Raw genomic sequence first — 25,209 nt, 5'->3', positions numbered from 1 at the left:
CTTACTTAATTGGCTTGCTGTGAGGACTGAGCCAGGTGTTGGTACATTACTGGACATCTATAGAATGGATTCATGATGTTACTCTGTGCTCAGCCCTGGGGGTACAGTATATGATCTAGAAATGGAGCAGACAAATAAGCAAATAATCGCAAGTCTGTGATAAGTGAAGCCAAGAAGAGCTCAGTGAGCCACGGGAGTCCAAGGAAAGGCACCCAATCAATGTCAGGGGATGATCCCACGGATTCTTCCCATTGTAGGTGAGGAGGTGGAGAAAGTAGAGGTGGTGGTGGGGGTTCGTCCAGGGCTTTCCACATGGGAGGCCATCCACCACTATATACATGGTCCAGCAAAGGTGGGCATTGATTTTTCTTGTCAAGTAAAATGTACCAAAGATCTTTAGAACCTCAGCTCTGGAGGGTGTGGGGAGATCAACTAGATTCAACCAGCACCCAAAAGCATCCCCTCTACCATGTTTCTGGGAAGAATAGGGATGAGGTAGGATGGACACTGGTTCCTATGTGACCTGGTGATTCAGATTTACACCTGTTACCCAAGAAGAATTAAAAACATTTCATTTCACTCCCAAAAGTACCCCAAGTCGGGCCTTTACAGTCACTCAACCAACAGTTGGTCCCCCCAGTCTCAGTATAAACAATCTGTCAGACATCACTTCCTGATGGGCAGCCCATCACATGCAGATCCTTCTAAGAAACAGAGTTCTGATTTACAGCTAAACTGATATTCCTCCCAGAGACCTCCCACCTGCTGGCCCTGATTAGGTTTCCAGGGGCCACATAGCATGAATCAAATTCCTCTTTCATTCGCCTTTCAAACATCTGTAGAATAAACTACACTCATTCACCTCTTAGGTCTTCTTTAGGTTTGGGAGCCCATTCAACCTTCTCTAAGCTCTCCCCTCTCAAAGTTAAGGGCATCCCCATCTCTCCCCAGTTTCTCAAGCCAAAATCCAAAAGTCATTAAATTCCTCTTTCCTTTTCTAGGTTCTCAGAAGTTATTTTCAAATATCAGACCACTTTTTAGCATCTCTACTCCAACCACCCTGCCTCCCAGCACCATCACCTCTCCCCTAGACTATCACAAAAACCACACAAAGCCAGGTAGTCTCTCTAAAATGTTAGTTAGATCCAATGGCTTCTAACTGATGACATTCAGATTCCTCTTAACCCACTACCTGGCTCAAGCCCCACCTCATCTTGGGTGGCCCTCTTCTGGATAAACACCAATTTTAAATACAGTCTTTTCAGTAAAATATCTTTTTGTAGTGAGAGAGAATCAACTCCTGGCTTAAGGGTTGAAGCAGAAGTCTGTGGTGGGAAGAGTGGCAGGCTGGCTCTAAGGCACCTACAGGTGCCCCCTCAGATGGATCTGGAACTGACTAAAGCCATTTCCCCTTCCTGGGCCATAGCTCACCTATAAGAGGAAGGCTTTTCTGCTGGGTCATTTTGGAAGTTCTATTCATTCTAAATACTTATTTATTCTTAAATTGATCTTGAAGCAGGCCAGGCTTTCTGATCAACAATCTACCTGTTTCTCTAGGGAGATGGATGGTACAAACCCCAACAATTGGGGCCAGGAGATATCAGCACCATTTTTCTTTCTTTCTTTTTTTTTTCCTTAACTTTTAAAAATTTAAGCTTTCATTTTTCATTTAATTTGTTTTTATGTGGTGCTGAAGATCAAACCCAGTGCCTCACCACACTAGGCACACAACCCCAGCCCACCATTTTTATTTCTTAATCCCAGTTAAGCATCAAAAGACCCATGACTTTAAAAGAAATTTATGGATACCTTACACAGGCATTTCTAATCTGAACCTCTGGGGCTCAGCATGTCTCAAATATATTAATTGTGATCAAGGGCCTTGGAATGGGTTGGGGAAAAAAAGAAGCTGTGTCTGTTATCCTCTTGTATGGGGCTCTCTTCCTCTAACCTTATCATGGTTCACTTCCTGAGCTCATGCCACACTGACTGCTCAGTCAAGCGAACAAATGCTCTCTTCAGAAAGGCACAAGAGACAGTGTTACCTTCTTATCTTATCCAATCGGCCAGGCCTGGACTGCCTCCCCCAGAACTCAGTTACCGTGAACCCACCTTAACCCTGATGACTGACCAGTGTCTCTCGCCAAGGAAAAACTGACTGTGTAACCGACACAGGTCACATCAGGTCTGAGTCCTGCGGCTTTCAAAAACTAAATGCCTGGCAGATGATACCCAATGGCATGCTTTCATTATTTTTTGACAAATACATATTAAGTGCTTATTAAGTGACAGTTTTTGTGCTGAGGACATAATGGTGAATACAACATGTGAATTCCCACCTGCCCTCACAGAATGAATCTAAGAGAGGGTAAAGTATTTAAGAAATATCGACACAAATAAGTGTCATCACAAATAAGTGGATGAACACTGTGAAAGGAAGGCATGAGGAGCCACAGGAACACACCCGGGGAATGTGGATGTCAGGAGGGTGTTCTGACTGACAGCCCAGGGCGGTCAGCTGAGACCTGACCACACAGGGCTGAAGGGGGGAGTTAGTGATAGGCGCGGGAGGCCCTCTGCTGCAGGCTCTGCCCTGTGGTTTCCAAAATGCGTTCCTCCTCATCTGCAAGGGTCCCTTCAAATACCTCTTCCTCACTCAGACCTTCCCAGAGCAATAAGCTTGGAAAATCCCCAGCACCCAACAAGTGTCACAGAAAAGCACAGGACAGTTTGAGAAGAACAGCACAACCAGAGGAACTGTGCCCACCAATAACAAGTGAGGGGGAGCCCACAGGAAGAAGGAGTGAACACGCTACCACAGTCCTGCCCCAGGAACCCCTGAGAGGGACCTGCAGGGGTTCACTTCCAGAACAGAAGCCCACCTGAAGGGAAATCTCAGGGGACAAAATCAAACTGCCAAAAAGGAAGAACAAGAGAAAAGTAAATGATGTGGGGGAGGGACAGAGATCTCAGGCAACAGGAAGCCATGCTGTGAACACTATAAGGGGACAAGCATGAGGACTCAGTAAGGCCACAAGGCCACCCTGGACCGCACTCCTCCTCACAAGCTTCAAGAAAACAGTTCCCGTGACAATGAACAAAAGACTCAAATCCAATGCAAAGTCACCATAAGGAAGACAGAGGAGGCAGAGGGGACCCGACTGCAGATAGCAAGTGCAGCAGGAAGGCCCAGCAGGCCTTTCCCACTGTTGTTTCAGAACAGCGGATGCTGGGGACCATGCAGAGAAACTTGGCACCACTATCTGCTGACACTGGGGAGGGCTCCTTGGATACACCATGTCATGGCAGATGGGATCATGGTGGGAGCACACTCAAGAGGAAGGAATTATGTGGCAAGATGGGAAGCCAGAGGGGGGGTTCAGAGGTGAGGCCTGCTCCTTCCTCACAGTTCACCTCAGTGAGAACAGCAGCAATCCTTCCAGTGGCAGCTCCTGCAATGACCTAATGACCTCCCAATAGGCTCCACCTCTTATTATATTTATCAATTTTATATTTATTTATTCATTTGTTTTCATACTAGGGATTGAACTCAGGGCTACTGACATACTAAGCCACATCCCCAGCCCTTTATATTTTTGAAATAGGATCTCGCTAAATTGCTTAGGACCCTGTTTAGTCGCGAGGCTGTCATCTCAGGCCTGCACAAGGGAGCTAGCTAGGATCTGCTGCCAAAAGGTCTACCACCTCTCTATACTGCCACTCTGGGGACCAAGTTTCTAGCACATGAAACTTTGGGGACAAACCATATCCAAACCAGAGCAGAAGATGAGTTCAAATTTAAAAAAAAAAAAAAAAAAATCCAACACACAGTTTCAAAATGATGGGAATGGCATTAAGAAAATGATAAGTGAATACTAAAATAAATCCTAATCTGTGAACTCAGATGAGGTAAGGAAATAAAAAAAAAAAAAACTGAAAATAAAACAAAAAGTCTTTTCAGAAATATTGCTTAAGAGGCAAAAGACAAAGAGAAGAATATGTAAAAGAAAAAGATATAAATTGTTTAAAAGAAAGAATGAACACTGAAAACAGGTAAAAAGAATCCTACGTGGGCTGGGGCTGGGGCTCAATGGTGGAGCACTCGCCTAGCGAGGGTGAGGCACTGGTTCAATCCTCAGCATCACGTAAAAACAAATAAATAAAAATAAAGGCATTGTGTCCATCTACAACTAAAAAAAAAATATCTAAAAAAAAAATCCTACAGATTCCTGAAGACAGGACACGAAAATAGCAATTTATTTAAAATTCTCTTAATGTTTAAAAATTGTGAAAGTACAACACATAGAAAAAGCAAACTGTAAGTGAAAAACACTAACCACAAGGACCAACAGCAAGATACTAGATAATAAAGAAAAATAAATCCTTGGGTTGTCAGGCAAAAGTAATGAGTAACTTCAAAGATGAAGAAAATGAGATTATCATTGGCCCTTTGAAAAACAGTACTTCAATCCAAAAGAAAAATAAGTATGTAAAACCTGAAGGAAAACATATGTGAACTAAAGATTTCATGTCCAACAAAAGTGACTGTGAAGTAGAAAGAGTACTAACAAAGCACTGTCAATATGTGAAAGTCTGGAGAAGAATGTCCCCTGGCCACTACTTGAAGAACCTGGTGCAGAAGAGCTTTGCCAAGTCAAATGACTAGGGCAACAATGTCACAAAGCACCAACCATGTGGTTCCTTGGATAGCTAAGCTTCAACAGGAGCTAAAAAGCAGAGAGTACTCTATGCATGGACATATGTTCCAATAATACAGAACTAGTGCGACTATTTTAAAACTGGGGAGAAACAGGAAAAGCATATATAAAAGTCTGGGTTTTTTTTTAAACCTGTTCTCGGTAATTACACTGGTGATGATAGCATTGGTGTTGTTATTTTGGGACTGTTATGTATGTAATCTGAGATAAAACAAATGAGTAATTATGGACTACTCTAATTCTATCCCCTATGTCCTATGGGGATGTCCTTGGGAATCAGGATTACCGGTGTCGGGAAAAGAAAAGAAAAAAAAAAAAAGGAGGAAAAAATGTCATGCAGAACAGGTTTAAAAACCTGAAGTACAATGTGGACTCACAGGGCACTGTTTCTTAGCTCTGTCCACTGGGAGATCTAGAAACAACCACAAACCTAACAGCAGCAAGTTCACCTGGAGAAGGTTCTAGAAACACTATTCTCTACAAAAAGTAGTGTCTGCTTAGAGTAATGGGCAATTCCAGGCAGGGGAGGGTGAATATATCCTGCCTTGGAAAAAGCAAAGAAGCTACAAAGGGTTCCTAGGGTCAGTTCAAAACGGATCAGGATCAGCTGTCCAAAGCAGAACGTCAGAATGGGGAGTAAAGTGCAAATGGACAAAGGGTTTCTTTCTTGGCTGATGAAAATGTCCTATTCCATTCTGTGAGGATGGCACATACATAGCAAAACAACTCCATACATACATGGTAAAACAACCCGGGAACTGTTTGCTTTAAAAGGTATATTTCATAGCATGTAGATTATATCTCTTTATAGCTGTTAAAAAAGAGAGAGAGAGAGAAAAAAAAAAAAAAAAAGGATTCCCAAGAACTTGAAATGGCATCCAGTGTTCAAAAGTCAAGGGATCATGATTCCAAGTGAATCAAACCCACAACATGTGTTTAAATTCTGAGTTCATAAAGATGATTTTAAAAATCTGGTTCCAAGTACATAAATCTACATTTATGATAAAACTGCACAGAACTGTATACACACAGAGAATGAATACATATAAAACTGGTGAAATCAGATGAAGACAAGTGGTTTGGACTAATTTCCAATTTTCTGGTTGTGAAAATATAGTGTAATTATTTACTATGAGAACAATAGAGGAAACATAGAAAGGGGTATACAGGATCTCCCTGTATTATTTCTTTGCAACTGCATGTGCATCTATAATTACCTGAAAAATGAAAAGTTCAATTAAAAAGAAAGAAAGAAAAAAAACCCATCACCTATACAGAGTAATGGGAAATCAACTCATTATTTTAAAAGCTAGTAAATATTCATTTACCTATTTTTCTTCTATGACCCATAGGAATGGTTAAGAAAATAGTAAGAGGAGCGAGCTTACCTCTTTTTTATTATTATTATTTTTAGTTGTAAAAGGACACAATATCTTTTTATATATTTATTTTTATGTGGTGCTAAGGATCAAACCCAGTGCCTCAGTGAGGTACAGCCCCAGCCTGAGAACTGACCTCTTTATGAAAATATCCTCATTAATAAATGAAAAGAGTAGATAAATAAATGAAAAAGAACTATTTAGATAATCACTCTTACAACCCCAGATAAACTCCTGGAGTTAGCTACCAGGCATTAACAACAGCTAGCATGAAGAGAAGCAAAAGGAACACGTATCTGATGCCTCCTATGGGGGAAGACACCACTTTAATGTCTTGCCATGGAGCGAACATGGGTCTGATCAGACTTGAGGATGTGGTTACCAATTAGCAGGTCACCGATGACAGAGAGAAGAGCTGAACTGCACTGTCAGAGCACAATCAGCAAAATTCAGATGTGGGCCAGTCTGCAGGTCCTGTATTTTTCCAGGGATAAACCAGGAGGAAAGACAGGGGGATGGGGCAACGGAAAGGAAACCTACAGATTATAAGAGTCTCAAAAGACACAGGTTTCCTTAAAATGGGTAAGGTTAAACTTGGGACATAACCTGGGTGATAATACTAGAAAGAAACTTAAGGGTGCATCTGCTTTAAAAAGCAAGATTGGGGCTACCTTAGGGACAGTAGGGGCTGCTGGACTAGGCAGCCAAATTCTAATCCCTGACCTGTGTGATAGTCACAGACATGTCTGCCCTAGGATAACTCAGAAAGCTACCCCTCTGTTATGTCACCTTTCTCCATTTGTATTTTATTTTGCAATAAAAAGGTCTTCAAAAGTGTGTGGGGGGGCATTGTATCACTAGCATAACCTGCATAAATGCAAGGCAACATTTAAAATAAATAATGAAAATAAGTAATACTATTTAATTTTTAGCTACAACTATAGCCTGAGAAAGATTCCAAGCCCTGTTTTCATCTCCGGGATATATAAAGAACTCAAAAAACTTACCATCAAAAAAAAAAAAAACAACCCAATCAATAAATGGGCCAAGGAACTGAACAGACACTTCTCAGAAGAAGATATTCAATTGATCAACAAATGCCAGGCGTCATTCTGACTGGCTCTCAACACAACATCTCTAGTAATTAGAGAAATGAAAATCAAAACTACTCAAAGATTTTATCTCACACCAGTCAGAATGACAGTTATCAAGAATAAAACAACAGGGCTGGGGATGTGGCTCAAGCGGTAGCGCGCTCGCCTGGCATGCGTGCGGCCCAGGTTCGATCCTCAGCACCACATACAAAGAAAGATGTTGTGTCCGCCGAAAACTAGAAAATAAATATTTAAAAAAAAAAAGAATAAAACAACAATAAGTGTTGGTGAGGATGTGGGGGAAAAGGCACACTCATACATTGCTGATGGGACTGCAAATTAGTGCAAACAATCTAGAATGCAGTATGGAGAGTCCTTAGAAAACTTGGAATGAAACCACCACTGGACCCAGCTATCCCACTCCTGGGTCTATACTCAAAGGACTTAAAATCAGCATATTATAGTGAGACAGCTACATCAATGTTCATACCAGCTCAATTCACAATAGCTGAACTGTGGAACCAATCTAGATGCCCTTCAGTTGATGAATGGATAAAGAAACTATAGTATATATACACAATGGAATATTACTCAGCATTAAAAGAGAATAAAATTATGACATTTGTAGGTAAATGGATGGAGTTGGAGAATATCATGCTAAGCAAAGTAAGCCAATCCCCAAAATCCAAAGACTGAATGTTCGCTCATAAGTGGACTCTGATCCATAACAGCAGGGACAGAGACAGGGGAAGAATAGAGGAACTGTGATCAGGCAGAGGGGAGGGGGGAGGAGGTATGGAGGCAGGAAAGATGGCAGAATGAGATGCACATCATTATCCTAGGTGCATGCATGACTGCACATATGGTGCGATGCTACATCCTGTACAACTAGAGAAATGAAAAGCTGTGCTGCAATTGTGGACAATGAATCAAAATGCATTCTTCTGTCATATATATCTAATTAGAATAAATAAATAAATATTTTTTTAAAAATTTTTTTAGGGGCTGGGGATGTGGCTCAAGTGGTAGCACGCTCGCCTGTCATGAGTGTGGCCCGGGTTCAATCCTCAGCACCACATACAAACAAAGATGTTGTGTCCACTGAAAACTAAAAAATAAATATTAGAAAACACTCTCTCTCTCTCTCTCTCTCTCTCTCTCTCTCTCTCTCTCTTTCTTTCTCTTTCTCTTTAAAAAAATATTTTTTTAAACGTTAAGGACATGAGAGCATTCAAATGAGACTCTATGACTTAACCAAATCTTGAAACACATCTGAAAAAGGAAGATACTGCTCATTATATGATTCAAGGTGATTTTATGCTTTCCCATATACCACCTAATATCATCTTAAATTTATCTTATGAATCATTTCATGTCCTATGCTTCTAGAAACAATGAATTTAAAAAAGATCTAGTGCCAGGCATGGTGGGCATACCTACAATTCCAGCCACTGGGGAGGCTGAAGCAGGAGAATTGCAAGTTCAAAGCCAGCCTCAGCAACTTAATGAGACCCTAAGAAACTTTTTTTTAAATTATTTTTTTATTTTTCAGTTTTTGGTGGACACAACATCCTTATTTTATTTTTATGTGGTGCTGAGGATCAAACCCAGTGCCCCGCGCATGCCAGGCCAGCGCGTTACCCCTTGATCCACATCCCCAGCCCCGACCCTAAGAAATTTAGGGAGACTCTATCTCAAAATTTTAGAAAAGGGCTGGAGTGTAGCTCAGTGGTACAGCCCTTGGGTTCAACCCCACTACTGAGATGGGGAGAGATCTGATGCATCAAACTAAGTCAGGCCTCAGGAGATGAAGAAAACAAACCTGAGCTCTTCTATCACCCACAGATTGTATTCATTCAACCTTCTCCAAACAAACTTAAAAGGTTTGCTTTTCCATTATGAGCATTTAAGCAAGTGACAGCACTGAGACTCAGTAAGAGGTACTTGTCCTCGTCCTGGTTACAGGTGCCCGCACTTCCCTATGCACTTACAAGGGCACTTTTGGAGCCCAGCAATAATTCACCTCGGCCTTCATGCCCAATGTGTTTGTGGGTTCTCAAAGGACAAGATGTCCTGTATCTTAACGCACAAAGAACAGAAATAAGCACATATGCCCTCCCTTGCCCCAACTCTGTATCTTAAAACAAGACACCATATCCCAAGCTGCTGGGTCATCAACACCAGCCAGAACTGACCACTAAGCCCTTGGAAAAAAAAAAAAAAGATGGAGAGATCAGATTACATAACAGACCTGTAACACAAACTTGCAAAGAGCAAAGAAATGTGAAATTCAAATGGAGCCAAATCACATTTTTCAAACATTTATCTCAAATACAGAAAAAGTGACCTGACTCACCAAAACATGGTTTGAGACCAAGTCTTGTTTTACTTTATTCCCCTCCCACATCAAGTTTTGCTACATTAGTTTGAAATGAAAGAAAATGTGAGCCAGGATAGCTCAATTTTTCAGGTAGTTCTGCTCTCCAGAGAGGACATAATGCCGCCAACACATGAAGTTCAGGAGTGGGACTGTGGAGTTCGGTGGTAGAGCGCTTGTCTAGCATGCACAAGATGCTGGGCTCCATCCCCAGCACTGAGAATAATAAAAAGATGAAATGCAGGCAATAATTCAAAGGAAACTGTAAGGAGGATGGGACTAGATTCATCTTCAGATCTGTTTGTTTGTTTGTTTGGTACTGTGGATTGAACCCAGGGGTGCTTAACCACTGAGCCATACCCCCAGTCTTGTTTCCTTCTTATTCTGAGACAGGCTCTCTCTAAGTTGCTTAGGGCCTCCCTAAGTTGCTAAGGCTGGCCTCAAACTTGTGATCCTCCTGCCTCAGCCTCTGGAGCCGCTGAGATTACAGGCCCATGCAACCATACCCAACACATCTGCATCTTAGTCAGCCTCCCTTGAGTAGACTAACCCCTCCCCCACTGTCTGCTGTTGCCTCTGCATTCTCTGCCCATTTTGCTGTGTGACTTTCCAGCCTGGCCTCTCACCTTCCCTTGTTCTTAAATTTTTGTGAGAGATGTACACAAGCAAACCCATAAACATCACGACCCTGCTGAAATGGCTGGAACAGGAATCTAAATTAACTATGATATAATTACATACATAATGTCTATATATACACTGCAGTTGTACAGCTAACATAAAATTGAATCTTCTCTAATTTTGATCAACATTCAAAAGAACAAGGAGGTAATTATTTAAATAGTTCTGTGAATTCACCTGTCCACCCAATGTATGAAATACTTCTATTATTATGGAACCACACTGCACCATTTCCAGTTAAGAGAAACACACACCAGTTCAAATCCCATGGGTCCTCCAGATGACACAGTATACCCCTGCCTGTAAGGACCAGTTCCCGGCCTTCATTATGAACATTTGCAGCAAAGGGGCCCTCCATGGAAACTGCTCTGACCATGTGAGTTCATGAATGTCAGAACAGGAAGCTCCATCTCCACCTGGCCCCTGATGATATCAAGAGCATGGAAACGAACATTCAGTTAACTCTCCGTTCTCCACACACCTATGATAAAGGACATCCACCAGTGTTTGGAGCTGTACTTAGGAACACAATGCATAACTGGGATGCCCAGGACAGAAGGCAGACAGAAACTTCCTCAGATACCATCCACCTGTGGGCCTCGTTCTCTGGGCAAATCTGTAGCCACAGAATGGCCAGGAGTTAGGAGGGAGAGGAAGGGGGCCCTTGAGTTTGCATTTCTCACCCAGACCTTTTCCAAGGAGCCATGAGCAGTACGAGAGCCTATTAAAGGTTACTTACTGCCTGCTGGATGCCAGTCTTCACCTGCTCGCTCAACATGCCTTCAAAGACAAAGGAGTCGCCAAACTTCTCAGCCTACAGGGAAGGTAAGAAATAGAAACCCAGAGAAGGTTGCAGTGATATGGTGTATGCATGCCATCTTCTTTGGACACTGCTAAAGGGATTCTTCTCCCAATGAGCCTGAGTTTTTCCTACATCTTCCCACAAGACCCAGAAATGACTTATAGTCATCTGGCTCCCTCTTAAAACAGGTTAATGTTGCTCTTTGAACCTGTTTTCATTTAGTTGTTAAGAGTGCTTTACCACTGAGCTATATCCCCAGCCCTTTTTCCAATTCTGAGACAGGGTCTTGCTAAGTTACCCAGGCTAGACTCAAACTTGCAATCCTCCTGCCTCAGCCTCCCCAGTCTCTGGAATTACAGGCATGCACCCCTGCACAGGGTGCTGAGATTAGCTTTTCAGAACAAACTGTTCACATTTACCCAAGTTTTCAAATAGCCCAGGGAAATAACAGAAATCTATACATATGAGATTGTGTAACCCAGTCTGTCCTTTGTCCTCCTCCTGGAATTCAACAAAAATAACTAAATGCCACTGCTGATATTCTGACACATTTTGGCTCCACCGAGGTATTAAATGTGTTTATAAATATCAAGTGGTTAATTTAAGCACTAGATGGAAACCTGAACTTTAATAATTCTATTTAATATGAACGTCTCAATTCTTCACAGACCTGGTTCTCTTCCTTGCGTGAAAACTGGTTCTGAAAACCGGGTCTTCTGTCCCTTGGCATCCGTGACTCTACTCCTCCTCTAGTTTTCTTCCATATATCTGACTATTCATCCTCATCCCCTGAAATACATGGGCTCTTCCTACGGTTCCTAAGATGCTGCAGTTTCTCAGAGCGCTGTCCCTGCTTTCTGCACTTCTCACACTAGGTCAGCAGCCTCCAGTTCTGTGATCATACCTTGGCCTGTGAAAACCAGAGGCTGCTGCTCCCCATCCCTGGGGAGTCTGATCCTGGGGGCTGTGGCAAGGCTCAAAAACTCTGCCTAGGTCACACCTGTAGTCCTGACACTAGTGGTTCCAGATAAACACACTGGTCAACCGCTGGGCAACTTCCCATGTTGTTACTTTAATTACAGCCAGCACTTCCCATGGCTCCAGAGCTCTGCCCCAGTCCCAAGCTGTCCTCACCTGACTGCGGCCTTGCATTTCAGGCCTTACCCTGGCACTTCAAGCTCCCCTTCCGGGTGGCGCTTACCATCCTTTCCTCACCCCAGATGTTCTTACTGTATTTGCTGGTGACATCACCATGCCTAACAACCTAAGCCAGTTTATTCATTTCACAAACACTATCTACCCAACACCCACTATGCGCTGGATTTAGAACTAAATGAGGGGACACAAGGTCAATATCAGAAAGGCATGATCCCTGTCTTCATTGTGCTTAAGTGTGCCGATACAGGAAAAAAATCATGCCCAATGAAGAAAGAAAAAAATGATTATAACTTCATTTCACCTTGTAAGGTAAAAAAAAAAAAGTTAAACACAAGCCTCCTTCTGACAGAGTGAACAGAGGTAGTCTCCTTGAAAAAGTGATAATCAAGCTGAGATGACAAGAACAAGCAGCAGCCAGGCACAGTGGACACATCTGCAATTCCAGCTACTCGGGAGACAGAAGCAGGAGGATCGCAAGTTCAAAGTCAGCCTCAGCAACTTAGCAAAACCCTGACTCCCAAAAAATTAAAAAAGAAAAAAGATGGAGAAGGAGACAGCCTTGTAAAAAGAGGATAAGTAAAGCAGCTGTGGATTCCAAGCAGAGGAAAAATACGAACCAAGCTCCCAAGCTGGGAAAGAAGGTCTGGTTCTCAAGGAATAAAAACAAGACCAGTAGAACTGGCAAGGGGCGTGGGATGTAAAATAATGTTGAAGTGGAGGGGAGGAATCTGTAAAGTGCTACAAAAAAATGAAGCATTTTGTCCAAGGTAGGGCTTCTGAGCCCCCGTGCCCTACACCCTCTGGCATCAAACTGAAGCATAGAAACCTCCTTCTCAGAATGAAACATTTAAATGTATAAAATAAAATCAATAAGACTACTAAAACAATCGTTACATCCAAATATTAATAAAACAAATGGCTGTTAGAGTCACCTGTATGCTTTTTTAAAAAATATATTTTCTTTAGTTGTTGATGGGCCTTTACTTTATTCTTTTATTTTTATGTGGTGCTGAGAATCAAACCCAGTGCGGGATGAATGCAAACAGTATTTCAAAATATCTGGAATAATAACAATAAGAAAGTAAATCCGGGCTGAGGATGTGGCTCAAGCGGTAGCACGCTCGCCTGGCATGCGTGCGGCCCGGGTTCGATCCTCAGCACCACATACAAAACAAAGATGTTGTATCCGCTGATAACTAAAAAATAAATATTAAAATTCTCTCTCTCTCTCTCCTCTCTCACTCTCTCTTTAAAAAAAAAAAAAAGAAAGTAAATCTGTGATTTCTTTGTCTTTTTTTTGTTTTGTTTTGTTTTGTTTGTACCAGGGATTGAAAACCCAAGGGCACTTAATCACTGAGCCACATCCCCAGCCTTTTTAAATATTTTATTTAGAGAAAGGGTGTTGCTGAGTTGCTTAGGGCTAAGTTGCTGAGGCTGGCTTTGAACTCGCAATCCTCCTACCTCATTCTCCTGAGCCACATTACAGGTGTGCCCCACTGTACCTGATGAAGTCTGATTTCTATTGGTAACAAAGTCACAGGTACTAAGTTTACCATGGTTTGTTGTCTGTGTGATAATTGAAGGGCATGCTAAATTTCAGGTAGAAATATCCAGATGAAAATTTTCCTCCTCTGTGCTCATGGATGCCTAAATTCTGCTTACTCTATCTAATCTTCATAGAGAACCCTGGTCTAAGGAAAGCCTTCTTCCCACGAAATCTTCTAACTTTAGCAGAGTACTGGCAACTTGACCTTGGAATATTCTTTTCAAACAAAAAGAACACAGAAGTTTGCTTATGATAAATATTATTAAAAAGATTTATAACCACTTTGTATATTTGGGGAAATTTCAAAGAAATGTGAGAATGCAAAATCCTATCTGACCATTATTTTGCTTTTCACATGCACTCTCAAATTAATGCTTTTAAATTAAAAAAAAAATAGTTGGTGCTTAAAAAAGGAAAAAAAGAAAAGAAAACAGGAACTCCACATACTCAAGACAAGGGGAAAGTTTTTGGCAAGAGAAAATGGGATGCGTTTTAGAAAACAAGTCTATTTCAGAGACTCATAGAAACGCTCATAAATTCCAAAGCTTCCCCTTCCTGTTCTCATTTAGGGCAAACATCCAGTTCCAGAGCCCTGCTTGGTGGTTCAGTGACCATGGGATAATGCCAGGAACTGCCACAGAGGATCCTGTGAACCATCGAGGCACTGGAATAAAGCCACAAAAATGAAAACCTGCACTCTGGCATCTATCATTCTTAAAACATGTAATGCTTCTGGAACATTCAAGTTGCACGTTATTGACAGGGAAGAGTGACCTTACTTTATGTGACATCTGTTATCTCAAAAAGTTGAGTGAACAGTCACCATCTCTGGCATGCTGGAGCATTAACACAACATACCTTTATGGTTAAGGACACAGGCTCTGGGGTCCCACTGTGCAGGTTGGAATCCCAGTTCCATCAGTAACTAGCCACACAACTTAGAGCAAATCACTTTTCTAACCCTCAGTTGCTACCTGAAGAAAAACCCACTGCACAGGGTTTCTGGAGAAATTAAGTGAAATACACAAATAAAGGGCTTATGTTCACTGTGATTTAAAGCAATTCTCAGAGCAATGGAAAAGAATTAAGTTCCCCCTCTTGTCCCCAACCACATTACCTCTGTCAAATAGCCAGTGGAGTTCACAAACTTCTCGAATTCAGCATTACTGACTTCATAGGCATCCATATAAAAGGCATCAACAGTGACTCTCCTTGCAGGGGCTTCCCCGTCCTGCTTTATCTGAGGATCATCTGTGCCCATTGTAAACACTCCAGCAGGGATGGGGACCATCTGCAGTGAAGAGGGAGACACAGAAGTCATGCATCACAAACTGTACCTGGGCAAGGCATACAGTTCTCAGTCCACAGTAAGCACATATGCTTAGTAACCCCCACCAGGAAATCACCATAAAATTAGCAAAATCACTCCACGCCCCAATGAAGGTGAACCATGAACTGGAAAAAAAAAAGGTGAAAATTCTTTAGGAAAGTAAGTTTGTTTAGCCCAAATTCTACATGTCCTAAATTTGCACACAGGATGCAAACAGGATTAATAGAAACCAAATCGTCTAATGGGGAGCCACAGGTGCCAGGAGAGCATGCCATGTTTCTTCACTAGATACATGTGTACATATTTTCTTCAATATTTTCATTTCTTTCAAATTAATTTTAAAAACAAACATAAAAATGCCATATATAATATCTCCAAATATTCACTGCATGAATTTTTTTCTTTTTTGGTTTAAACAATGGAAATTTATTTCTTAGGGTTCTAGAGACTAGAAGTCCAAGATCAAGGTGTTAGCAGCTCTGGTTTCTTCCGAGGCTTCTCTCCTGAGATTTTAGATGCCCACCTTCTTACCATGAGCTCACATGGCCTTTTTTCTGTGTGTGCATATCACTGGTATCTCTTTTGTGTGTCCTAATTTCCTCCTCTTATGAAGAAGTCAGATTAGCCAAAGACTTTTTTTGTGGGGGGGTGGGCACCGGGGATTGAACTCAGAGGCATCACCGCATGAATTTTCCCCATTAAAGATAATGGGAAGGGCTTAAATCACTGAAACAGAAAAATCTGAAAAGTTTACTAAGGGATTATGTTTTGTATAATTCCTTACCAAATTGCAATTACATTTTTCCTATCTACCTTCACACATGAACTTAAACTTCCAGGGGGAAGAGACTGGGACTGTTATGTTTACCAGTTCCTAGCTGTATTCCCAGCACTGAGCACAGGGTCTGAAGATGGTACAGTAAGTTTTCAGTTAAAAAATGCAAGTCCAGGAGCTGGGTGTGGTGGTTCATGCCTGTAATACCAGTGGCACTGGAGGCTGAGGCAGGAGGATCTCAAGTTTGAGGCTAGCCTTGCCAACTTAGCAAGACCCTAAGCAACTTAGTGAGACCCTGTCTCAACATAAAATATGAAAAGGGCTGCAGATGTGATTCAGTGGTTAAGTACCCCTGGGTTCAATCCTTGGTACCCACCCCCCACAAAAAAAAGAATGTAAAAATGGTGCAGGCAATACATAAAAAATTCAGCAGGTCCTCAAGAAATGAACAAAGTTAACATATGATGCCCCCTTGCACCCCCAGATATTTATCCAAGAAAAATGAAACTATGTCCACACAAAAGCATTCACAGTAGCGTTATTCACAATGGGCAAAAGCGGGAACAACTCAAATATCCATCCTCTGATGCATATGTAGCAAACGTGGTGTACCTTAATTGGAAATAATGCTCAGTCATAAAAAGAATGAAGTGCTGATTCATGTTCCAACATGGATGGACCTCGACAATGAGACTCGAGATGCAAGAATCCATTTCTCAAAGGTCACATATTGTGTGAACTGATTCATGTGAAATATCCAAAATGAAAACACAAACAGAAAGAAGTTGGTAACAGTCAGGAGCTGGGGGAGACAGGAATGGGAAACGATTGCTAATGAGTATGGGGTCTCTTTCAGGGGTGATGACATGTTCTAGAATTAGATAGTAATAATGGTGTGACTACACTAAAAAAGCAGTGACTGGTACAGTTTAAGAGTGAATTGTATGATGGGTCAATTATATCTCAATAAAAAGCAGACTCTCAACCATACCATCTGTCAGAAGCGCACTCTGCGGACGCAATGTCTAACTTTAAAATCACGGGTCCAAGTCACCTCAGAGACTGCTTGGCAGCTTAGGAATTGTCAGTCTCTACAAACAGAACTTCAAATCAAAGGGGAAAAAACAAAGAAGTCAAAGAGATAATTAGTTGAGATAAAAAGAAAAAATACAGCTTAGCAATAGGAGTGGGAGAATCACAAAAACAAGATTGGAAGAAACAGAAATCAGGAAATGAATGATTATCTTGATTCTACTTTCCATTCCAATTGACTCTCTTTGCTGGTGGTTGCTACGATTCTATGCATGCATTTCCTGATAAAAATGGTACTATTCTCATCTATGTGAGTAATAAACATAGCATTTGCCCAATGTGTTTTACTATTCCAAGAAATCATCCTTGGCTACTTCTGTTCCCTAATCCCAACATATATATGTCACCCAGCCTTTCTGATGCTGCTACACATATCTCCCTCACATCTCTCCCTCTTTTCTATTCCCAGGTAACTGTGCAGGTTCATATCCCTCCTTACTTCTAAATCATCCACCTTCCATTCAATCATTCATTCAACAATTATCAAATTTCCATGGATGGCTGGGGTGTTGGGGCTCAGTGGTAGAGCACCTGCCTAGCAGATGTGAAAAACTGGGTTCGATCCTCAATACCACATAAAAATAAATAAATTAAAATAAAGGTAAAAAGATCATTAAAAAAAAAAAAAATCCTGCAGGGCTTTCTGCAAAACTCAAGCCTTCTATGTCCAGCACAATTTATAATAGCTCCATAACAGAAACAGGCTGGAATAGTCTCTCTCAGCCTCTTTCCACAACCTAAATGTTCATTAATTGTGGACTAGAAAATGGGAAATTAAGCAGCCTTAAGAAAGAAGAAAACCAGCCACAGTGGTGCACACTTGTAACCCCAAGGACTTGAAGGCTGAGGCAGGTGGATTACAAGTTTGAGGTCAGCCTCTGCAACTTAGGGAGACCCTATCTCAAAATAAAAAAATAAAAAATGAAAACGGCTGGGGATGTGGCTCAGTGGTAGAGCAATCCCGGGTTGAATCCCTAGTACCACAGAAGAAGAAAAAAAGGAAATATCTAACATTCTGATAGGAAGCGATCTGACCAAGATAAAGAGCTACGTGAACAAAGCACATTGCACAATCGTATACAGGAAGTGCTGCCATTTGTAAAGAGAGGTTGTGGAAAGAGGCTGAGAGAGAATACAAGACTCATATATTTTTGTATTTGCTCCCATTTGTAGAACACAGCTCTGAAAAAAATACACAAGAAATGCATGGGGTGGTTGTTGGAGGGGAAGGTTAATAAATAAGGTGAAAACTTATCAGTATTCGCACATATATTTTTAAAAATTTTCAAAGTACCATCGATTTGAAATATAAGTGTCAACCTGATCAAATCATTTTCCTATTTAAGTTATTCAGGAATTCCCATGACCTTTCAGGGTAAAATATCTAAACATCAGAGTCTAAGTTCTCTCCACCTTTCTTACTCTGTACTTCAGCTGCACTTCTTGAACCACTCTGCCTCTGTAGATGGTGTCATTGTTCAAGGATTACCCCCAGGAAGACTTGCCTGCCTACCCATCCCTGGCTGCCTGGGTTATGGGTGCCCCATTTAGGTTCCTCTGATCCAAGCCTCTATCTATCCTAACAATTCTCATTCATTCCTCTCTCTCTCTCTCTCTCTCTCTCTCTCTCTCTCTCTCTCTCTCTCTCTCGGTATCTTAGTTACCCGTTTTCATCCCCCCTAGATCCTAGGCTCACTGGGAACTGGAAGTTAATATTCTCATTTCTATCTTCCCCAACACGAAGCATGGCGTGCAGTTCTTGGTAGACATGCAAAAAATCTTGACTGACTGAATGAGTGAGATCATGAATATAATGAGGATTTATTATTTGAATTATTCATAACTATAATTATAGAAATTCGATTTCATTTATAACACAGTCCTAGACATGGGTGACATGTCTGTGTCGCAGTGAACCCTGGGTAACAGCCTCAGCTCAGGGACTGAACTGGGCAGCCCCATTATTCTCCTTGTTGTCTAAGTGTCTGGAACACAAGATTCCGCTGTCCTTAGAAGTCAGAATTTTAAGCAGCTCTACAAAGAAGGAGGAAAACTAAAGACCTGAGGCAAAAGTTTCCAGAATAGTCTTAAAATGATTATTAAGAGGATCTAATAAAAGTTTCCATAAAGGACTTAAGAGAAAAAAAATCACACTTTTCAGGAGCAGGCAAGTGGGGCCCGGAATGAGAACACTTGTGCACCCCTGGGCTCAGACAAGGCCCACAGGAAGCTCTGCCTGTTGTGCCTAATGGATTTTTACAATTACCTAATTTTTTTCATCCCCTTCTGCCTCAAGGTGAATACCAATAAAGCTAATACCATCGCGACCTCCACTGTGGACTACTGGCCTAGTTTCTTTTTCTTCTTTCATTAACTGCCACAGCACTGAACAGACTAAGTTTCCGTTCCGGAGGCGATACACAAAATAGTTCTGCACTGCTGAAATTTCTAACTTATACTGATAAAGTCAAGTTTTCTGGCCTACAAATATAAAATGTCCCTCTAGTAAAACCCGTAGCAGAGGACCCCAGTCCAAATAAAAAGGCCCTTTGAATTGAGTCTTTAGGGAAAGTCCAGGGTCAAGGAATTCATTCCTCCTGGAGTCTAAAGGTGAATTACCTCTTCAGCCACCCGCACAGCTTCTCCACTGCCACTCAAGCCAGAAGCCTACCTGAGGTCAAGAGTGACTCTGTTATCACCGTGAATGGGCCACACACTCAGGCTAAGAGCAATGGGCATCTATCTTTATAATTTTTTTTTTTCAGTGCTAGGGATTGAGCCCACGACCTGACCTCATCACTAAGTCACGCCCCTCGTCCCTACTATTTTTGCCAGTTCCTCCACTTCTTGTGAAAGTACCCAAAGTCCTTTTTGAAAACCACTTTTTGCCAGGCACATGATTCTAATACCAGCTACTCAGGAGACTGAGGTGGGAGGATCTCAGTTCAAGGCCAACCTAGGCAACTTAGTGATACCTTGCCTCAAGATAAAAGGGAGTTGGGGATATAAATCAAGGGACTGAGGATATAAATTAGCAATAGGATCAACCCTGAGCTCAATCCCTAGTGCTACCTTAGAATGTTCACCTTAGAATGTTTGCTGGAGCTACCAGGAAAGAGGAATTCTTTCTCCTCCAACTAGTTTATCAGTAGGAAAAGAGATTACCTGAAGGCAAAGATAACACAAAAGAAAGACGAGCCAAGAGACAGAGAGACTTGCAGAAGTTCCTAATCCTTAAATCTCACTATGTCTGGGGCCACAGAAACTCTTGAACTTCACAAGCTTAAGAAGAGTCCATAAGAGGTCCGCCCAATTTTTTTCTTTTTTTTAAAGAGAGAGTGAGAGAGAGAGAGAGAGAATTTTAATATTTATTCTTCAGTATTCGGCGGACACAACATCTTTGTTGGTATGTGGTGCTGAGGATCGAACCCGGGCCGCTCGCATGCCAGGCGAGCATGCTACCGCTAGAGCCACATCCCCAGCCCCCATTTTTTTTTTTTTTTTCTGCTTATATCAGTTTGGCTTTTTGCTTTCATTTTTTGTTTGGTTGCCTGGTTTGGTTTGTTATCGGGGATGAAATCCTGTGGCAATTTACCACTTACCCACATCCCCAGCCCCTTTTATTTTTCATTTTGAGACAGGGTCTCAGTAAGTTGCTTAGGGCCTCACTAAGTTGCTGAGGCTGGCCTCAAACTTGTGATCCTTCTACCTTAGCCTCCCAAGTGGCTGACATTACAGGCATGGGCCACCACACCTGACTTACACCAGTTTTAATTATCTTTTTTTTTTTTTTAGTTATTCCTATAAGATTTTTATCTTGTATACAAAAATAAGATCATAGCCAACTCTTTTTGTGTAGGTCTTGCTTCCTTTTCCTTCTTTCCACTCCTCAAACTTAAATCAAATGCTAAAGGCTAAGCAGAAAGTCTGGTAAAAAAAGAAAAGAAATAAGCTCTCCGGATCTGTCTACAAACTGTGGCCTTATCCACCCATACAGAGCTTATTTATTTTTACCATCCTCTCACCCTCCTGCCTCCGCAGACATTAATCATACACGGAATGACATTCAAAGTTTCTTCCATCCCAATGAAGTCTTAGTTGCCTCATCTGTGAAGTGGGAGACACGATAAGTCTCACAGGGTTCTGGGGAAGATAAGTACAGCAAAAGCATATTTTATAAAGATGTCTTTCAAAAGTATCTGATATCCTTTATTCCTCAGGTAATCTTTCAATATTGTATCCACATAAAAGGCAACAGATCATTGGAGGAACTGTTACAGAATTCTTAAAATATGTGAGGTACCTTGGGCACGCGGAGATACAACGGGTCTAAAAATGCCTTCAATATAGAATGAGATAGACAACTCCGCCAATAAACTAAACTAAATAGATAAGTTGCCATCAGAAAACAAAAAAATATGCTACGGAAACTCAGAGGAAAGAAACCCTACTTTTTGGAAGAAAGGTTTCACAGAAGAGATGGTCATCAATTGTGCTTTTATGCCAAGGCAGTGTCACACCATCAGAAACAGCCTCAGACAAGCTATTAATTGACTTTATGCACAGAAGCACCATACACACTTTCGACACCTCATGACCCTAAATGCCTTATAAGCTCCTCTTCTAAATGATCCTTGGAGACTAAAACATCCTGTCACTTTGTTACAAAAGAATAAGTGATATGAAACATTGTTAGGATAATTTTCTCAGTAAGAACTGTATTTCTTAATCAGAGGGAATTTAAGTCAAATTTTATAATGCATGTTGTTTCCGGGAGATTCTTACTACCATGCTTTTCAGTGAAAGTGCAAATTTCTTGAAAGCCTAGTATTACTTGCTTCTTTGTGTCCCCACTTTACCAAGTGCTCATTAAATCAATTAAAATTCAAAAGAGAGGGCTGGGAGTGTAACTCAGTGGTGGAGACCTTGCCTAGCACGCATGAGACACTGTGTTCAATCCTCAGCACCAAATAAAAACAAAGAAATAAAATAAAGGTATGTGTTCATCTACAACTAAAAAAAAAATTGTTTTAATGCAAAAGAGAGAAAAAAAAAAAAAAAGGAATTGCACCTAAGAAAGGTATAATCCCAGCGGTTTGGGAGATTGAGGCAGGAGGATTGCGAGTTCAAAGTCAGCCTTGAGTTCAAAGCCAGCAATGGCAAGGTGCCTAGCAGCTCAGTGAGATCCTGTCTCTAAATAAAATACAAAATAGGGTTGGGATGGGGCTCAGTGGCCGAGTGCCCCTGAGTTCAATTCCTGGTACCCAGAAAAAAAAAAAAAGTGTGAAAAATGTCACTCCCAGGAAACCTAAAACATTTACATGTCCCAGAACACAATGCTTCCTACATAGTGCTTTGGGCCAAAGCTATTCTCCTTGGAATGTCCTTCAATCTGACCCGCAATCCTCAGCTCCTGGAAATATCTCCTCCAAGACCTAGCTCAAATGACCTTTTTAAAAAGCACCTCTTGACATATTCAAAAAGCAGGAAACCCTTTTTCCTCTCTATGTAAAAAGTACATTACTCTGCCTATCACCATATACAAAATTATACTGTTACTATTCACAAAATTATACTTATGTGTAGTTGTATGTGTGTGTGTGTGTGTATGTGCAAATGTGTTTGTATGTCTGAAAGAATGAGAGACAGAACCTACCAGAGTGGAAATGCAATGAGGGTGGAGAACAGTTCTCTTTTTGTTCTATATGCCCAGCACACACAACAGAGTCATAAATTTAATTCAAAAGATGATGGTGACTCACATTCCATTCTGGAACCCACAAAAAGGCAGAGCATATAAAAATAAGAAATGTTCAACACTGGCCACCAGTTTCAAGACAAAATTTTGAGAAAGATCAATATGCATATGCAAATAAGACAGCTGTCCTGTTAGTTACAAAATAGATTAATAAATAGGCTTTCTCCTTAGAAAGAGATTACCAGTTAGCATATAACTTAGAGGGGGTTAAAATTAAGTATGATCAATATCAACTAAAAAAAAAAAGTAATCAGGACCTCCATAAAAGGTAAACACCAATAATGAGGCCCTTGCCCACATTATCTTAAAAAAAAAAAAAAAAAAAAACCAACTTTAAAGGCCAAAAAGTGTACAGAAATAATGAGAAGCCCATTTGTCAACCTCCTATACTCCATACCTCAAAGACTAAATTATTGTCCTAACTTCCACCACCCTCAGTGTCTAGTTAAAGGAAGAGACAAATATTCTTAGTTATTGTTATGTCAAAATTAACACATACTACTGGGACAGGATATGGAAATAATGAAGGGAGGAAAGCAGAGGAGGTCAGATAAACCAGCAGTGAATGCTACCTCTCACCCAAATCCTGAATATTGTCCAGAAAAAAAAAAAAAAAAACAAAGGAAAGAAAACTGAGATGGAAAAAGAATAGGGTACACGAGGTATACAAGAAGGGGCATTAGGTTTGCCTCAGATGTACCAGAATGCAAAATCCCTGGCAGGTATGATGGGTACCACCAGTTGTTATTGCTGTTTATTCAGTACAAACCCTAGCCCCTCCACAACCAGCCACTGTGCAAGACATAACAGATAAATAAGACAAAATAAAGCAACCAGTTGGCTGAGACCTTCCTAGGGTTCAACGTGACAGAATAAAATGACAAGTCCTTGTCCTCAGGTAGCACACCATACAAGGCAGGCGATTGCAAATCAGTGCAGTGCAAAGTTGGAGACGCTGATCCTAATTTCCCTAGAGTTAGTAAAACAGGAATTGGGGATTTTAACCCGAACTTATCCGACTTAAAATTCACGTGTGAACCTCGGGACGCGGGAGGGAGGAAGGCGGGGAACTGAGTCCAGGGCTCACAACCCGGGAGCCCCAGGACGCAGCCCGCCCTCGGGAGGTGCGGGCAGGAGGATCGCCCGGTCCAATGGGAGCGGCAGGTGCGTGGCGCGGGTGTGGCTATAGCCTCGACTTGCCTTCCGGTAACCTTCCCCTGACCGCGCCCATTACGACCGGGTCCTAGAGCCCGGCAGCCCCCCCCCCCCACCCGCCAGAGGGGAGTCGAGGGCGCACCTTGGCGGGAGCGAGCGGCCGCTCTCCTGGGAGCGCGCTCGGGGCGTTGGCCTCCCGCGAGTACCGGTGCGCGGCTGAGGAGCTGCCGGGGGCCCCGGGTCGCTGAGGCGTGCCGCAGCCGCAGGAGCCTGCGAGGGACGCCGCGCCCGCACCGGCCCCGGCCTCTTCGCCCCGCGCCGCCCGGCACATCAGCAAAAGCAGCGGCAGCAGGAGCTCAGGAGCGGGCGCGGCGCGGCGTTCACCAGCCGGCCCTCGCGCGGGCGCAGCCATGTTGTTCCACGAGCCATGTGACCCCGTGGGTCACGTGGCCACGCTCTCGTTAAAGCGACAGCCCTTTATTTCTCAAAATTTTCTCCTTTCATCCTCACATTTCTCCAGTGATATGGGTTTCAGAGAGCCATGGCGTGGTTTTTTTTGCCCCAAGTCACATGGCAGCAAAGTGTCAAAAGCGAAATTTAAACTTAGGGAATCTAACTTCAAACTCTGAGTTTTAAACTGTTCTCCTCTCCTTCATAGAATTCAATAAATTTCCCTTGACAGGAAATAGAGATGTTGAAAGATACCACAGTAAAGGATAGAGTTAGGGAAATCCAGGCTGCGGGACGTGCCAAAGGGTACCTCCCAAAGTTTTATCCCACCCCAACAGTATCTGTACCACCTGGTGAATCAATATTGTCGTTTTTTTTTTTTTTTTTTTTTCAATATTTTTTAGTTCTCAATGGACCTTTATTTTATTTAGTTATATGCAGTGCTGAGAATGGAACCCAGTGCCTCACATATGCCAGGCAAGCGCTCTACCACTGAGCCACAACCCCAGCCCTAGAAATGTACTTTTCCCACGCACAGTGGCGCAGGCCTGTAATCCCAAAAGCTCTGGAGGCTGAGGCAGGAGGATCACGAGTTCAAAGCAAGGCACTAAGCCACTCAGTGAGACCCTGTCTCTAAATGAAATACAAAAGCGGGCTGGGGATGTGGCTCAGTGGTTGAGTGCCCCTGGGTTCAATCTCTTTTACGCCCCCACCAAAAAGTAAATAAATAAATAAGCAAAGAAACGTAGCCTTGACTGAATCTCTGGAAACAGTAATGGGTGGTTTAACAAAATCTCCAGATGATTCTAATGTACATCAGTTTTAAAAAGCACTGTTCAGTTTTAGGAGCAACAAAATGCAAAATTAAAAGATGAAAAGAGATTCTACTGATTA

The 25,209-nt window shown here is 41.9% G+C and overlaps 1 protein-coding gene across 3 annotated transcripts in view; it reads right to left on the bottom strand.

Moving 5' to 3' along the window:
* Sumf1 (sulfatase modifying factor 1) overlaps positions 1–24,289 on the bottom strand; it is an 80,055-nt gene extending 55,766 nt beyond the window's left edge. For all 3 annotated transcript variants that reach the window (XM_076841044.1, XM_076841045.1, XM_076841046.1), the window contains exons 1-3: positions 24,008–24,289; positions 14,873–15,046; positions 10,989–11,063 (exon numbers count right to left, since the gene is read on the bottom strand). In XM_076841044.1, coding sequence (XP_076697159.1) covers positions 10,989–11,063; positions 14,873–15,046; positions 24,008–24,277 — 519 coding nt within the window. In that variant the 5' untranslated portion in view covers positions 24,278–24,289. The remainder of the gene's footprint in view (positions 1–10,988; positions 11,064–14,872; positions 15,047–24,007) is intronic.
* Positions 24,290–25,209: the final 920 nt, after the last annotated feature.

Source organism: Callospermophilus lateralis, chromosome 20 (genome assembly GCF_048772815.1).
Source record: "Callospermophilus lateralis isolate mCalLat2 chromosome 20, mCalLat2.hap1, whole genome shotgun sequence".
Lineage (NCBI taxonomy): Eukaryota > Metazoa > Chordata > Mammalia > Rodentia > Sciuridae > Callospermophilus > Callospermophilus lateralis.
Note: the sequence above shows the minus strand (reverse complement) of the source record. Positions and strands in the feature narration are given on the sequence as shown.